This window comes from Sorex araneus, chromosome 11 (genome assembly GCF_027595985.1).
Source record: "Sorex araneus isolate mSorAra2 chromosome 11, mSorAra2.pri, whole genome shotgun sequence".
Lineage (NCBI taxonomy): Eukaryota > Metazoa > Chordata > Mammalia > Eulipotyphla > Soricidae > Sorex > Sorex araneus.
In genome coordinates, this window is record NC_073312.1 from 46,941,912 (window position 1) to 46,957,655 (window position 15,744).

General features: G+C 47.1%; 2 protein-coding genes across 5 annotated transcripts in view; both read right to left on the reverse strand.

Moving 5' to 3' along the window:
• CABIN1 (calcineurin binding protein 1) overlaps positions 1-8,677 on the reverse strand; it is a 102,186-nt gene extending 93,509 nt beyond the window's left edge. For 3 of the 4 annotated variants that reach the window (XM_055118692.1, XM_055118690.1, XM_055118688.1), the window contains exon 1: positions 8,352-8,676. The gene's annotated coding sequence lies outside the window, so the exon portion shown is untranslated. Of the gene's footprint in view, positions 1-8,351 lie in introns of all 4 variants that reach the window. The other variant, XM_055118689.1, reaches the window with a different exon arrangement.
• Positions 8,678-12,832: 4,155 nt separating this feature from the next.
• On the reverse strand, positions 12,833-15,391 carry DDT (D-dopachrome tautomerase). The gene is made up of 3 exons (XM_004607440.2): positions 15,201-15,391; positions 14,671-14,846; positions 12,833-13,082 (listed from the first exon to the last, which is right to left on the reverse strand). The coding sequence occupies exons 1-3, from the start codon at positions 15,306-15,308 to the stop codon at positions 13,010-13,012; spliced, it is 357 nt and encodes a 118-aa protein (XP_004607497.1). The 5' UTR covers positions 15,309-15,391; the 3' UTR covers positions 12,833-13,009.
• Between the last annotated feature and the right edge of the window lie 353 nt (positions 15,392-15,744).

Sequence of the window (15,744 nt, forward strand, 5' to 3'; positions counted from 1 at the left end):
GAATAATAATCTAATAATTATCCAAAGTCCAGCAAAACAGGAATAGGAAGAAAATACCCATGACAGTAACAGTCATAGACCATACATGCACAGCCAAATCATAGTAGTGAAAACTGCGCCTTCCCCCTGAGATCAGCCACAGGCAAGGATGCCTGCTTTTCCCACTATTTATTATTCAATATAGTTTTTGGAAGTCCTTGCCACAGCAATCAGGCAATAAAAAGAAATTAAAGGACTGGAGAGACAGTACAGTGGTTAAGGTGCTTGCTTTACATGCAGTCAACCAGGTTAGATCCCCAGCATCTCCCATACAGTCCCCTGAGCATGGCCAGGAGTGATTCCTGAGTGTACAGCCTGGAGTAACCTAACATCACCAGGTGTGGTCCCAAACACAAAATAAAAAATAAAGAACTTAAAGGCATTCAAATTGGAAAATAAGTAAAGGAAATATTTGTATACTATACATAGGGTGAAAATCTAATATCCAAGATTAGATTGGATATTGGTACTCACAAATCTCAACAATAGAAAACCAATAATCGCATTTTATTTTATTTTTTTTTTTCGTTTTAAAACTAGTTTATTCTCAGAAAATTTTGTGTTATAATTTAAATGAAGATCAAAGAAAAAGAAATCTATTGACAATTTGCTATCAACTTTTCTAGTTACCAGTAGAAAGTGATCTTCTCTTTTCCAAAGCACCTATTAACCTGATTACAACAAAGCAAGTAAGATGAACTACTAATGTACTTACAAAGACAATCATAATAAATGGCTGGAGTGATAGCACAGTGGGTATGGTGTTTGCCTTGCACGCAGCCAATCTGCGTTCGAATAATCGCATTTTAAAAAGTGGGGGTAGCTCATGTACAGACACTTACCTGAAGAGAACATACAGTTGGTTAGTAGGCATCTTAAAGTGTTCACTGCCACTTGTTATTCTCATCAAAGTGACTATGGGATATCATCTCACACTAATGAGGATGGCATATATCAAAAAGACTAGTAGCAACCAGTGTTGGCAGGGATGTAGTGAAAAAGGAACCCTCTTTCACTATTTGTGGGAATGTCAACTGGTTTAGCCCCGATGAAAACAGTATGGATACTCCTTTAAAAACAAAGAATAGACACAAGCCTACGGCAAGCATTATCCTCAACGGGGAAAAACTAAGGGCCTTTCCTCTGAGATCAGGCACAAGACAAGGATGCCCACTCTCACCACTCCTCTTCAATATAGTACTGGAAGTACTTGCGATAGCTATTAGACAAGAAAAAGAGATTAAGGGCATCCAGATAGGAAAGGAAGAAATCAAACTCTCACTATTTGCAGACGATATGATACTATATCTAGAGAAGCCTAAAACCTCTACTAAGAAACTCTTAGAAACAATAGACTTATACAGTAAAGTTGCAGGCTACAAAATCAATACCCAAAAATCCATGGCCTTCATATATGCAAACAATGAGGCAGAGAAAAGGGACATAAAAAAAGCAATCCCATTCACAATCGTGCCCCAGAAAATCAAGTACCTCGGAATCAGCTTAACCAAGGAAGTAAAAGACCTCTACAAAGAAAACTACAAAACGCTACTCCATGAAATCAAAGAGGACATGAGGAAATGGAAACATATACCCTGCTCATGGATAGGGAGAATCAATGTTGTCAAAATGGCAATACTCCCCAAAGCATTATACAGATTCAACGCGATCCCTATAAGTATACCCATGACATTCTTCAAAGAAATGGATCAAGCAATCCTAAAATTCATATGGAACAAGAGACGTCCAAGGATAGCTAAAACAATTCTTGGGAAAAAGACGATGGGAGGTATCACCCTCCCCAACCTCAATCTTTACTACAAAGCAGTAACAATTAAAACAGCATGGTACTGGAACAAAGGCAGAGCCGTAGACCAATGGAACAGGGTGGAATACCCTTACACACAACCCCAAATGTATGATCATCTAATCTTTGATAAGGGAGCAAGAGATGTGAAGTGGAGCAAGGAAAGCCTCTTTAACAAATGGTGCTGGCACAACTGGACAACCACATGCAAAAAAAATGGGCTTAGACCTTGACCTGACACCATGCACAAAAGTCAGATCAAAATGGATTAAAGACCTCAACATTAGACCACAAACCATAAGGTACATTGAAGACAAGGTCGGCAAAACCCTCCACGATATTGAAGATAAAGGTATCTTCAAAGGTGACACAGAACTAAGCAATCTAGTAAAAACAGAGATCAACAAATGGGACTACATTAAACTAAAAAGCTTTTGCACCGCAAAAGATACAGTGACCAGAACCCAAAGACTATCTACAGAATGGGAAAGGATATTTACACAATACCCATCAGATAAGGGGTTGATATCAATGGTATATAAAGCACTGGTTGAACTCTACAAGAAGAAAACATCCAACCCCATCAAAAAATGGGGCAAAGAAATGAACAGAAACTTTACCAAAGAAGAAATACGAATGGTCAAAAGGCACATGAAAAAGTGCTCTACATCACTAATCATCAGAGAGATGCAGATCAAAACAACCACAAGATACCACCTCACACCACAGAGACTAGCGCACATCCAAAAGAACAAAAGCAACCGCTGTTGGAGAGGATGTGGCGAGAAAGGGACCCTTCTACACTGCTGGTGGGAATGCCCACTGGTTCAGCCCTTCTGGAAAACAATATGGACGATTCTCAAAAAATTAGAAATTGAGCTCCCATTTGACCCAGCAATACCACTGCTGGGAATATATCCCAGAGAGGCAAAAAAGTATAATCGAAATGGCATCTGCACATGTATGTTCATCGCAGCACTGTTTACAATAGCCAGAATCTGGAAAAAACCCGAATGCCCTAGAACGGATGACTGGTTGAGGAAACTTTGGTACATCTATACAATGGAATACTATGCAGCTGTTAGAAAAAAGGAGGTCACAAATTTTTTATTTAAGTGGATCGGCATGAAAAGTTTCATGCTAAGTGAAATGAGTCAGAAAGAGAGAGACAGACATAGAAAGATTGCACTCATCTATGACATATAGAATAACAGAGTGGGAGACTAACACCCAAGAATTGTAGAAACAACTACCAGGAGGTTGACTCCATGGCTAGGAGGCTGGCCTCACATTCTGGGGAAAGGGCAACTCAGAGAAGGGATCACCAACTATAATGTAGTCGAAGGCCATGTGGGAGAAGGGAGTTGCGGGCTGAATGAGGGCTAGAGACTGAGCACAGTGGCCACTCAACACCTTTATTGCAAACCACAATAGCTAATTAGAGGGAGAGAACAGAAGGGAATGCCCTGCCACAGTGACAGGGTGGGGGGGGGGGGAGATGGGATTGGGGAGGATGGGAGGGATGCTGAGTTTACTGGTGGTGGAATATGGGCACTGGTGAAGGGATGGGTTCCCGAACTTTGTATGGGGGGAGCATAAGCACAGATGTGTATAAATCCGTAACTGTACCCTCATGGTGATTCATTAATTAAAAATAAATAAATTTATTTTAAAAAAAAAACAAAGAATAGAGCTTACATATGATCCACCAGTCCCGTTTTTTGAGCATCTAGCCCAGGAGCACAAACACATTCTTTCAAAAAGATGTGTGCACACCTATGTTCACTGAAGCATTAAGTACAACAGCCGGGATATAAAAATAACATCAACATCTGATGACAGATGAGGGGCCAAAGAGATAGTACAGTGGGTAGGGCACTTCCCTTGCACATGGCTGACACAAGTGGTCCTTGGAGCCCACCAAAAGTGATTCCTGAGCACAGAACCAGGATTAAACTCTGAGCACCACCAGGTGTGCCCCCCGACAAAAAAAAAAAAAAAAAAAAAAAAAAACGAGAACAGACAAGTAGGTAAGTAAGTTGTGGCATATATACACAACAGAATACTATGCAATTTTAAGAAAAGAGGAAATCTTGCAGCTTGCTGCAACTTGGAGAACAGGAAGGCATCCTGAAATAAGTCAGAGATAGAACAAATACCAGATGATTTCACACATCTAGAGTATATAGAGAAACAAAGCAAAGGAACAGACAAAATAAAATGCGGACAAACCATATTTGAATAGTGGAGGGTCTCGGACACTTTAGAAGTGGGAAAGGTAATTTTGTACACCAAAGCCATAAAAGCACTACTCTAACTGTTAGCAAAATATCAATTTAAAAAGTAGCACTGTAGCATTGTTGTCCCTTTATTCATCTATTTGATCGAGCAGGCACCAATAACGTCTCCATTGTGAGACTTGTTGTTACTGTTTTTGGCATATCAAATACACTACGGATAGCTTGCCAGGCTCTGCCGTGCGGGCGGGATACTCTCGGTAGCTTGCCAGACTCTCCAAGAGGGGTGGAAAAACTGAACCCGGGTTGGCTGTGTGCAAGGCAAACGCCCTACCTGCTGTGTTATTGCTCCAGTCCAGTTTAAAAAGTAAGTAAATGAAATAGTTGTGTCGGAAAGACAGTACAGGTGTTAAGGTGCTTGCCTTAAATGTCACCAACCCTGGTTCAATGCCTGGCACCACATGGTCTCACTCAAGCCATACCCCAGTTGGCCAAGAATCACCAGCAGTTGCCCCTAGGAATTTTTTAATGGTACGTTTCATGTTAAGCACATTTTACCACAATTTATAAAATTTTTTCAAACACACACCACACAAACCTGAGACAGAAAAACAAAAGCTGACAGAAAAGGGGAGAAAGACAAATAAACAATTTACACACAATAACAGGTATACAACTGTAGGATAACATTGGGTTTGTCCTTTCAGCCTTGCCGCAGGGAACTTAGTTTACCTAAAAGCAATGTCTTTTCTGTATGGACACAAGAAGACAGTTAATATTATGCTTTGTAACTTGGGAGCTGATTGACTCCAATAATATTTATCCTGGGCATCTGTTTTCTCGACTCAGTTGCCCTTAGTTCCTAGCACCTCAAAAACCAGGGTCCCGACGAGGGACGAGGGACGGAATGGACCCAGGGCAAGCTGTAAGCTACCATGGCATCGAAATGGGCCAAGCCAAAGTGCCACAATACTCAACTATAAGTTGAGAACATGGTCATAGACAAATGCTGTCATGATCCAGAGGCAACGACGAGACTAGGACCCTGCTGGGATTAGGAAGACTAATCTGACCTGAGGACTGTGGTCTAGAAAATATAGTGAGATGTCCTCAGAAAGAACCAAACTTTAAGTTTGATACATCTCTTACCATGCTCATACAGAATGACATTGCTAGAGATATGTGAAGTAGATTTACTACAACTATTTAAATGGATTACTAGCTGAGAAAGGAAGAAAGCGACACACTTTGACACACCCTTGTTTGGACCCCACCCTTGAGCGGATCTCCTAGTAATCTGGAGTAATCTCTTTAGATGAGATTTTTGTTAATCTCCTGGAGGAGTGGTCTTAACCTTTGTTGATTTGTTAATGCCAACCCACCTTTGTGTCACCACCCTATGTGATTGCTATATAAACTAAGACTGTGGGGAAGAAGGAGACAGCAGAGAAAGAAGAGGAGACAGCAGAGACAGAAGAGGAGATAGCAGAGACAGAAGAGGAGACAGCAGAGACAGAAGAGGAGATAGCAGAGACAGAAGAGGAGACAGCAGAGACAGAAGAAGAGACAAGACAGAAGCGGGCAGAGGCAACACAGAAAGGCAGAGGTAAGACAAAAGCAAGGAGAAGAGACAGAAGCGGAGAGAGAAGATACATAAGCAAGAGAGAAGACACAGAAGCAGAGACAGAGAGAGGTCAGAAAAGACCAGAAGAGAGACAGAGACAGAGATAGAGAGACAGACAGAAGAGAGCACAGTGGCACACACAGAAGCAGAGCACAAGGAGGAGCCATCCTGATCCGGTCCATACACAGCAGCTCGAGAGCACCAAACGCAAGCAGTGAGAGAGAGAGAGAGAACTGCCCCCAGAACCCTCGAACAACAGAACCACACAACACACATCACATCACCCCCTCCCTCGCATGCGTCTTTGTAATTTTTTAAGTACAACTATCTCTCAAACATATGAAAAAAAATGTCTAAGCTCGTCTAAGAAAAATGCGAAGTAACAGAAACATCACTTCTCTCTTTGGGGCCATCTCTCCTATCACACTGACAAAAATTAAAACTACAATACACTCTGTTGGAGAGTTTGTGAGGAAACAGGCAACTTTTCAATAAATGGTAGACAGGAATACAAATTGGAACAATCACTATGGAGGGAACTGCTGAAATAGTCAACAAAATGACTGTATACTTTCAACCTGGCGATTCCATTTCTAGGAATCTACCCTGAAGATGTGCCCCAACAATATTAAAATACATATGAATAGAATTATTCATCAGGATTATTCATTATCCAAACATTGAAGCTTTATTTGCAATGGTAATATACTGAAAACAACCTAATATCTACGCATTTGTGAAGACTCATAAGATCAAAGTAGCATTATGAAAATAGAAAGGGAAAGATAATAACTTTATGGTACTGAAACCTGGTAGGCACCAACTTCAATCAAACTTTCAAGGTAAAACTTACCAAGACATATGAACATACTGAACTCCTTCGTATGAGCCACAAAAGACATAATGTATTATACTTTTCTGGTACAAATGCAAAACCTCCCTCCAAAACTGAGAAAATATTAGACAAGCCCAAATTGAAGGATAAGGACAAGATAACTTTTCAAGGGCCAGAGAGATATTTCAAAGGTTGCTTATGAGAGGTCTGGGTTCAATCCCAGCACTGCACAGTCCCCTGAAGATCACTGAGAGTAAACCACTGAGCACTGCCAAAAAAAAAAAAAATCTAATCAATAATCTTTAATCAAAAGCTAAGAATGACAAGAAAATGCTGTTAAGAACTGAGACCAAGAAGAAATAATTCAATATGATGTCTTGGATAGGGTAGTAGAAAAGCAAAACATTATGGAACTTTAAGGGAAACTGGCTGAGGGACATAAAGATATTGTTGCAACTTTCTAAACCTAAAGTTATCTCTCAACAAAGTAAAAAAAGAAACACCATTCAATATCATGCATGTGTCATGTGCAGACTAAGTAAGGACAAGGACTGTGTCCTGCTACTATTCACCACAAATGCCAGAAAATCACTAAAAGGAACCTTTTTAAAAAGTCAGCATGGGCCAAAGCAATGCTACAGAAGGTAAGGCACAATGCCACCATGAGTTCAATGCCCAGCATCCTGTATGGTCACCAGAGCTCGCTAGGAAAGATCCCTGAACACAGACAGAGACAGGAATATGCCTTGAGCACCACCAGGTGTGGCCCCAACAGCCCCCACCCCAAAAAGAGCCAGCTACCAGACAAAAATACGAGAAAGCATTCATTTCTCAAACTCCCAGGCTAGCAGTAGAACTCTCAGAACAGCAACAAAAAATTCTCAGAAGTTCAACCCCACATATTTCCAAACTTTCCAAACCATTGTTTCTAGGGCCTCAAGAGCACAAAATAAAGATCAGCTGGAGCTGAGAACCTCCGTATCCTGCTCTAGAGATAAGCTGTGGTGTTTCCTGTCATGTTCTGGCCAGGGAAGAAAGCCTGTGTGAAGGGGTTTAATTAACCTGATACAGGGTGACCCTCGTAGGGTGTTCTCTACTTTAAGAAGCTTTGGACCAGACTAGTGTTGTTTAAGTCAACCAACTCACTGCTTTTGAGTAGCCCAGGTACAAAGAATGGTTATTTATACTATTTTTGTTGCTGTTGTTTTGGGACCACACCCAGTGGATTTGGGGGGAGTTGGGAATCCGGGGAACATGCCATGCCGGCAGACCTAACCCAGGCCTCGGACAAGCGCTCCAGCCCTTTTGCACTACCTCCCTGCCCCGGTTTTTACATTTTTAATTGGCTGGTTAAAACCATTAAGACCCATTTAATGTTGGTGTCCATAAGTAAAACTGCCTTGTGCCATGGCCACTCACTTGTTCTGGTCCACAATACAAGGACAGAGTTGAGGAGGTGAGCCCCCCTGGCTAAAAATAGCAAGTGACTGTTCTCTTTATATGCACAAAATAACAATGTTACCGAATTTACCACAAAAGTTGGGCGGCCCCTCAACAAGATCGCTGGCTCCCAACCAGCTAACGGATCCCACAGATGCAACCTTGGCCTTCTGGAGCCCGGCCCTGCCGAACCCCAAGAGTTGGTGGTTCCGCAAACCACCGGCGCAGCGGGCGGCGCGGGCGGGCGGAGGGCCGGTCAATTTCCGCAGTGCCAGCCGGCGGCCGGGCTCATCGGCCGGGCGGGCACGTCCCGGCGCCTTCTCGGCCTCGCTTTTCCTGCCTGCCAAGGGTGCAGGTGCCAGCACTCACCTCGCACGGCCGCTCCGGGAGGTGGAAGGCCGGCGCCGGGCTTTACAGCCGGCAGCAAAGAATCAATGGTGGCCGCGGCTGTCATGGAGAAGCACCCACGAGGCTGTAGCCCGGCCTCGCCGGGAGGAGGCCCCGGGCAGCTGGGAGGGCCGGCAAGGGGCCCACGCGCGTTGGCCTCGGCGTCCCCAGCGGTGCTGCCCTCGGCCAGAAGCCCCTGGTGCTCGCGCCCCTGTCCCCGGGTCAGAAGAACCCCGCCCCTACCGGGGGCCTCCAGGAACTCCTCAGGCGTCTCCACGGCAACAGCCAGTCCGCCTGGACCCCCCGCCGGCCGTCGCGCGCCTGACAATAAGGAGCGCTCCCATTGGCTCCGGTGCCGGCCCCGCCAGCCAATCAACGAGGGCTCGGGCGTCGCTCGCGCGCCAGGTGAGCTGCTCCGGCCACTGCCGGCAGCTCCCGCGTCCTGCGTGCCCGGCCTGGACGCGGAGCGCCAACCGGCAGTCGGACTCTGGGCGAGCGTCCTGGTTCCAGCACTTGTAGGCAGCGCCTAATTCGGTGCCTGGCCCTGGTAGTAGTGAAGAGTCGGGTTGTGTTATTGTTACAACCTGGGACGGGAGGTCTGAAGGCAGTGGATACTTACTAAGATTGGGGAACGTGGCGGGGAAAGCGCGTTCTCCATTTTATCCCAAGCCTCAGCACTCTCCTAAAAGGCTTCAGAGGCGAGAGGGCAGACGTGCAATTAAGCTATCGAAACAAGTGTGTGTAGGGGGGGCAGGGGGTTAGACAAGATCCCGGGAGTGTGACACAAATTCCAGAGCCGAAAAGAGGTTCCAGAGATTCTGACATAAATCTTGCTATGTCAAGCTGTGTTGTAGGGCAGAGCTTGATTCTGGTTGGTTGAAACACAGGGCTGCTTGCAAACCTAAAAAAGGTTTATTTTTGGTGTTTGTGGTGATGGTGTTTAGGCGACATCCAGGGGTGCACTGGAGTCCCTCCTGGTATACTGGGGAACCTTGTGGTACCGGAGATCAGAGCGGGACCTCCCCATGCAAACCATGCATTCAGCTCTTAGAGCCATCTCCCTGATCCCAGCAAGACTGGTTGCAATAAGAAACCACCTTATGGCCTTATCTTTATTCTTTGATTTTACTTACATGGGGAAGCACTTGCCATCAGTTCAGTACAAAATTTTACTGATGGGCTGGAGAGATAGTTCAGCAGGTATGGTCCCCCAGGCTCGCCAGACGTGATTACTGAGCGCAGAACCAGAAGTAACTAACCCCTGAGCACCAGTGGGTGTGTACCCCCCCATTTTTTTTTACTGATATGCTAGGAGGGAAAACTGAGTCACAAATCTTGGTTTTGACAGATTTTGAAAGAAGTACAGCCTTAGGACAGAGAGACAGTAACTATATGCATAACCAGACTTCCAAAAATTGATATCATGCGGTTCTGGATGCACCACCCTTCTGAACCCAGAAGATTCTCTGGGATGAAAATAATTGAGAATACATGGGAAATGTAGCCAGGGAATGTCGTTCAGAATATACAGATAAGCCCCTGAGTTCATTGCTGCTGCATCACATAAAAAGGGGTATGAACAATCCAAGCAGTGGGGGGCTATGTGTTAGATGCTTGGGAATGAGAAACAACATAGGCCATGCCAGAAGCTCCCTCTAGCAGCACAGAAACTCAGTGCCTACAAGGGCCAGGAGGATTGCCCCATAGCTGGAGACTGCTTCACGAGTGAAGGGGAGAAGGCAGATGGAATAGAGAAGGAATCACTAAGAAAACGATGGCTGGAAGAACCAGTTGGGATGGGAGATGCATGCTGAAAGTAGATAATGGAACAAACACGGTGACCTCTCAGTGTCTGTGTTGCAAGCTATAATGCCCAAAAGGAGAGAGAGAATATGGGGAATACTGTCTGCCATGGACGCAGGGGGAGGGTGGGAAAGGGGGGTATACCTGGGATATTGGTGGTGGGGAATATGCAGTGGTGGAGGGATGGGTGTTTGATCATTGTGAGACTGTAACCCAAACATGAAAGCTTGTAACTATCTCACGATGATTCAATAAAATTAAAAATAAAAATAAGTAAAAAAAAAAAAAAAGAAAGAAACTCAGTGCCTGGGCTGTAAGATAGTCCAGCCCTTAGGGTGCAAGCCTACCAGGAGCCCTAGCAGGGCTCAATTCCCAGAGCACCACACGATTGCCTAAGTATCATCACTGCTGCGGCCCTTGAGGCCCCCAGCACCCCCAAGGTAGCCTGGGTATCCACAGCAACACACAGCTTGAGTATTACAGCTTGTGTCCATGCACTGAATGAAGCACTAGCCCAGGTGGTCAAGAATCACTGGTGGGCATCCAGCACATACCCCAACCCACCCGCAGCTGTGGCCCAAAAGAAAAAAAAAATCTCAAAAATACATCTAAGGTCAGTGGGGAAAGTGGAGGAACCACCCCAACATCAAGCAGCTGACTTGCCACTTTCACCACAGGGAGATGAAAGGTGGAGACCTGCTAGGCTGTTCTCTGTGATATCAGGGTTAGGCCTGACTCCCTCCTTGGCTCATCACATCCACTAAACTCACATCCTGAGCCCCTTTGGAAAACAAGACACAGGTTTGTTTGCTTTTGGTTTGGAAGCCACACCAGGCGATGTTTAGGGGTTACTCCTGGCGGTGTTCAGAGACCAAATGGGATTCACGATCTAACCTGGGTTGGCCACGTGTAAGGCAAGTCTCCCACTATACTATCACTCTGGCCTCAAGACAGACATGTTTGAAGAAAAAAATGAGTGCCCAACAGTTGGAACTGGGAGCCAAAGGATAAAACCCTGAACTCTAGCTTCTAACTAAAACCCTCAGCAGTGGTTAGGTACAAACACAGCAGGCCCGGGTACATTCCACTGCAAATAGCTTTATTAACATGAAGTATATATGCTTACATGATGTTTTAATTTGATGTTCCACTGTGCACTAAAGGATGGTTTGATTCTTGGGTGTACAAGTTAAATGCACCATTGTGGCATTCAAAGGTCATGAGATGTAAACGCTGCATCAAACCTCTGGAAGGAAACTGTAAGGAGACTTTTCTAAGCTCCCACCACTTTTTTCTTTTATTCTCTTCAGCAAGGTCAAAGCATGAAAGGGTATTCAGGTAGAGAATGAGATTCCCATTCATTCTGTTTTTAGCTATGATGATTGCACTCCCGTGTTTGCCAGTCAGGGTTGTGGGTTTTACAAGTTATACAACAACACAGAATTCTTAGGCAGACTCATGAGAAATGAAGTTTGGAAATGCCCAAAGAAGGTCCCCCCCACCCCCCCCCAAAGCCCAACCCTTCCTTCTCCCTGCTCTCCCTCAGGAAAATAGTCCTGAGAATTTTTAACTGTCTGACCACCCCAGGGTTCATTTTTGCTGGTCAGCAAAATCCACAGGAAGATTGGGACTCAAACTGCTTCTAGGTCCAAGAGCTTGAAACAATGAGCATTGCAATATTGATTTATAGAATATCTACATAGTCTTCCAGATAACAAATACATTTCCCAGACATTTGGTCTTCATCCATAGTTTCTGACTCACACCTCCCCAAACTCTTGTTATGTTATTGAAGGTAAACTTTTTTAAAATGCCTGAGAATAGAGGATAGGCAGCTGAGTGCTGGAGAAGAAAACCAGAATAGAATGCAGAACTTTCACTCCCACTCTCACTGTCTGGGGAGGTGCCCTAAGGACAAAGAGTTTACCAGCCAAACCTATACAATGAAATCTCAAAAAAAAGAGGGCAAGGTAGAACACATGGTAAGGTCCTGAATTTAGTTCTCTGGTACTGAGAAGGAAAAACACAAAGCTACACAGGAGGGACACTGAGAACATGCAGGTTGGTGAAGACATGGCAATTTGGGAGAGAGAGGTACACCTGGAGAGAGCATGAAGTCAAGCCATTCCTGAGTTCTATCTTTTGTAATAACTCACTGATCCAGAGAGTAATTGGTTTTGCTGCGTTCTGTGAAGTGATATAGCACATGAACTGAACCTCTTGATTTATAATCGCCCAGAGCATAGATGACAACCTGTGGCTGGCACCCGCAATCTGGGAACCTCCCATTTGTAGCCAGTTGGTCAGAAACTGAGGGAACAGTGTAGATTCAAGAAGAAGGTCTTGGGAGACTGAACCTTTAGCTTTGGAATCTGATGCTAAGTCTGGGGAGACTGTCAGAAGGAAGTGAGGTGTATTCTTAGAGTCGCTGCTGTGGGGAAGCCTCCACACACTCACAGAGGGGACTGGCCAAGATAGGAAGGCCTGCGGGCTCAGCCCTCCAGGCTCATACCTGAGCAGCCTAAATGTATGAACAGCAGCCCTGAGGACAGGAAGTGCCCACGCCCTAGGTTCCCAAAGTCCATTCCTCATAATCCACACCACTTCACAGGGCGGCCCAGAATGCCAGGAAGTGGTTCGGGAGGTAAAGAAATCAAGTGTGCAAGTCAAATGCGCCTTTATTTTGCATGTGTACCAGAGTAAGGGGACTGTGGAGCCCAGGCATGTCTGCACCAGGGGTGTCAGAAGCCGGTACCCACCAGGCCCTTACTTTGCCAGCAAACCTCTCAAGAAGGGGTGGCCCACTCACAGATGCCCTGGAATGACCTCTGTGCCCGTCATAAAAAAGTCATCACCGTCCCCTTCTTGCCAATCTGCCAAGGCTCCAACGGGTAAAAGCGAATAATTATCCTTCAGGAGACAGAGAGAAAGATGTCATCAATTCCTTGCTAATAACACCTCATAGTCTAAGACCCCGGACACTCTTAGAATGGGCTCCCAGGCCTGCCCATCAGGCATCTGTAAACCTTTCATCCCAGTAAGTCTCTCTCCTCCAAACCCTGGCGGAGCAGTGGGTCTCTCGGGTGGTTGTCCCTAGAGAGATACCGAACACAGGAGCCTCTGCTGCCACTGGGATGCTCTGGGCTCAGTGGGGCAGCCTTCTCTCTTCCAAAGTGCCTGGGCCCCAGCCCATTCAAACATCAGGCGCAGGGCCACCCCCTGGAACATCTGTGGCCTGAGTGAATATGCTCCACCCACAGACATGAAAGGAAGTTCCTGGGAAGAGCACCAGGGTACTGGGACAGTGTGGGAGATGGGCTGTGCATGACAGCCTGTTTTTCCACTTGAAAATGGGCCTAACGGAGGCATCTCCATGGGGATGAAAAGTCTGCGTGAAGTGGTGCAGACAAGAGGACAAGGCTTACAAGGATCAAATGAGAACCCCACAAGCTAAGTACTTACAGAGTATACCTAGGACATGGTAAACATTCTCTATGTACTGACTGTTAAAATTCTTCTCTTTCCCCAGTTTGAGCAGATGGCATTTTGGTTACTCCCCAAATGAACCTTACCAGCCTTCCTGGGGCAACTGAGATTCCATTATCAAAGGTTCTCTAAAACTTTGAATCCCCTTGATTCCTCATAGGATGGAATTTGGCTCAGGAATACTTTCACCCAGAAAAAATTTTTTTAGTTTGTGTTATGTTTGGGGGGGCATACCCAGCAGTGCTGGGGGAACCAAGCAGCGCTGGAGATCATCCCCAGGTTCCCCTATGCAAAGCACATTCCAGTCCTCTGAGCCATCTCTCTGACCCCAGAAATAATCTTTAACTCTGTTGCGGATTCACAGGTTTGGGGAACTGTTGGGACTTCTTAGGGGGTCATTTACTACCTCCCCCTCTATTCACAAAAGAGAAAACTATCAACTAGAAACTTGGATTTCTGATTTGTTTGGGGTCCCTGAATTGTGCTGGATCCAAAAGCCATGTCTCCAGACAGTCAGGCCCCTATTTTTTTCCCTCTGCTCCCTGATCCTCCCACCAGCTTCAGGAACCTGATTGGGCCATAGGCTCAAAGGTCACAGAGAAGGGACATACCCAGAATCCCTCCTGACTAGTCTTGAAAGGTTCTGGGAAACCAGCCTTGATTTTCTAGGTACTGAAGAAGCCTGATGGAAAGTAGGTGACAAGTGGCTCGAGCTCTGTCAGCGTAACAACACCCTGCCCTGATAGGTGCCGAGTTCCAGGCACTGCCACTCATAGGCCCCTCTGGCTCCCCAGACCAGTTTCACAGAGTTTTCCCATTGCACAGATGGATTACTGAAGCTAGGCTTTGTGCAGATGTCACTGCAGAGCCAAACGCTATTCAGTCCTGCTCCCACTCTGAAGGGGCTCCTTAGGAGGGCCGAGAGGATCAAGGTCCTGGGGCTGTAGCAGGCCCTAATTTGATACGTGGGATCACTGCCTCTGTTGCAAACCCATCGCCCTGCCCTACGCACCGATCCTGGCTCAGATTCAGCTCCTTGGTGAGGACCTCGAAGAAGCGCGCGCTATGGCCGCGGTTCTCCTCCGCAGTGCCCACCACACCGATGGAGGACACGAGCAGCTGAGCGCAGGGATCCGACGTCCCGTTCACCGCCATGGCCAGGCCGGGCCGCACCGTCACGTTCACGCGCTGCGGGGGACACAAAAGTCCCGCCGAGGTCCGCGCAGGCCAGGCTGGAGCCCAGACCCCAGGGAGGCGAGGGTGGAGACGCGTGGGCCCCGCGGGATTGGGGCTAGAGACGGGGTCACGTCGCGGTCGTGGCTGGGAAGGACCACCGAGGAGACGAGGCGGGGCGGGGGGGGGCGGGGAATAGCGGGGCTGGAACAAGGTCATGGAACGCGGAAAGAGAGCGAGGTGGGTGGAGAGGGGTGGTCCCTGGGATACAGAATCGGGTCGTGCTGGGGGACCCCCAGTGTGGACAGACCTCGGCTCCCCTGCTGCACCAACCTCCCGCCGGCCCGACCCTCCCCGACCCCTGCTCACGTCCTCGGGTTTGCTCAGGATGGCGGCGGTGATCGCGCAGAGCCGCTTCTCCAGGCCCTGGGGCACACGGCCGGCGGGCAAGTTCGTGTCCAGCTCTACAAACGGCATGTCCGAGGGGGTGGCGGGCCGCGGCCAGAGAATGCGCGCACTCCGGGTCCGCAAAGCCGACTAAGGCCCGGGGGCGGGGCGCCACAAAGCTCGGCTCGGTATTGGCTGGGCAGGCACGCAGAACCCCCTCCGATTGGCTGCTTAGGTTACACCCTCTCGGCGGAACGACCGTGGCGAGCTCAGATTTCCGGAAGTTCTGTTCCAGGCCTGCCCGCGCGCTGCAGGGACTTTGGCCCAGCCACTGCCCCGACCCCCGAGCCCCGCCCCGACCCCCGCCCCGCTCAAAGCAGGCAGTTGGCCCGCTCTGAGGAATTGTGGGGCGCTGAGGTGGCGGGCTTCTAAGCCCCTGTTGAGATGGAGGTCTGAATTGCCCCCCGAACATACACCACGTCTCGGAGGCTTAAACTATTTTTGAGGAAATTGCCACCAAGTCAGA

Coding starts and splice junctions, on each gene's coding strand:
- DDT (XM_004607440.2), bottom strand. CDS start 15,308: ATGCCGTTTGTAGAGCTGGACACGAACTTGCCCGCCGGCCGTGTGCCC. Junction 14,847..15,200: donor TCCTGAGCAAACCCGAGGAC/GTGAGCAGGGGT, acceptor TGTCCCCCGCAG/CGCGTGAACGTGACGGTGCG. Junction 13,083..14,670: donor CTGAATCTGAGCCAGGATCG/GTGCGTAGGGCA, acceptor TGTCTCCTGAAG/GATAATTATTCGCTTTTACC.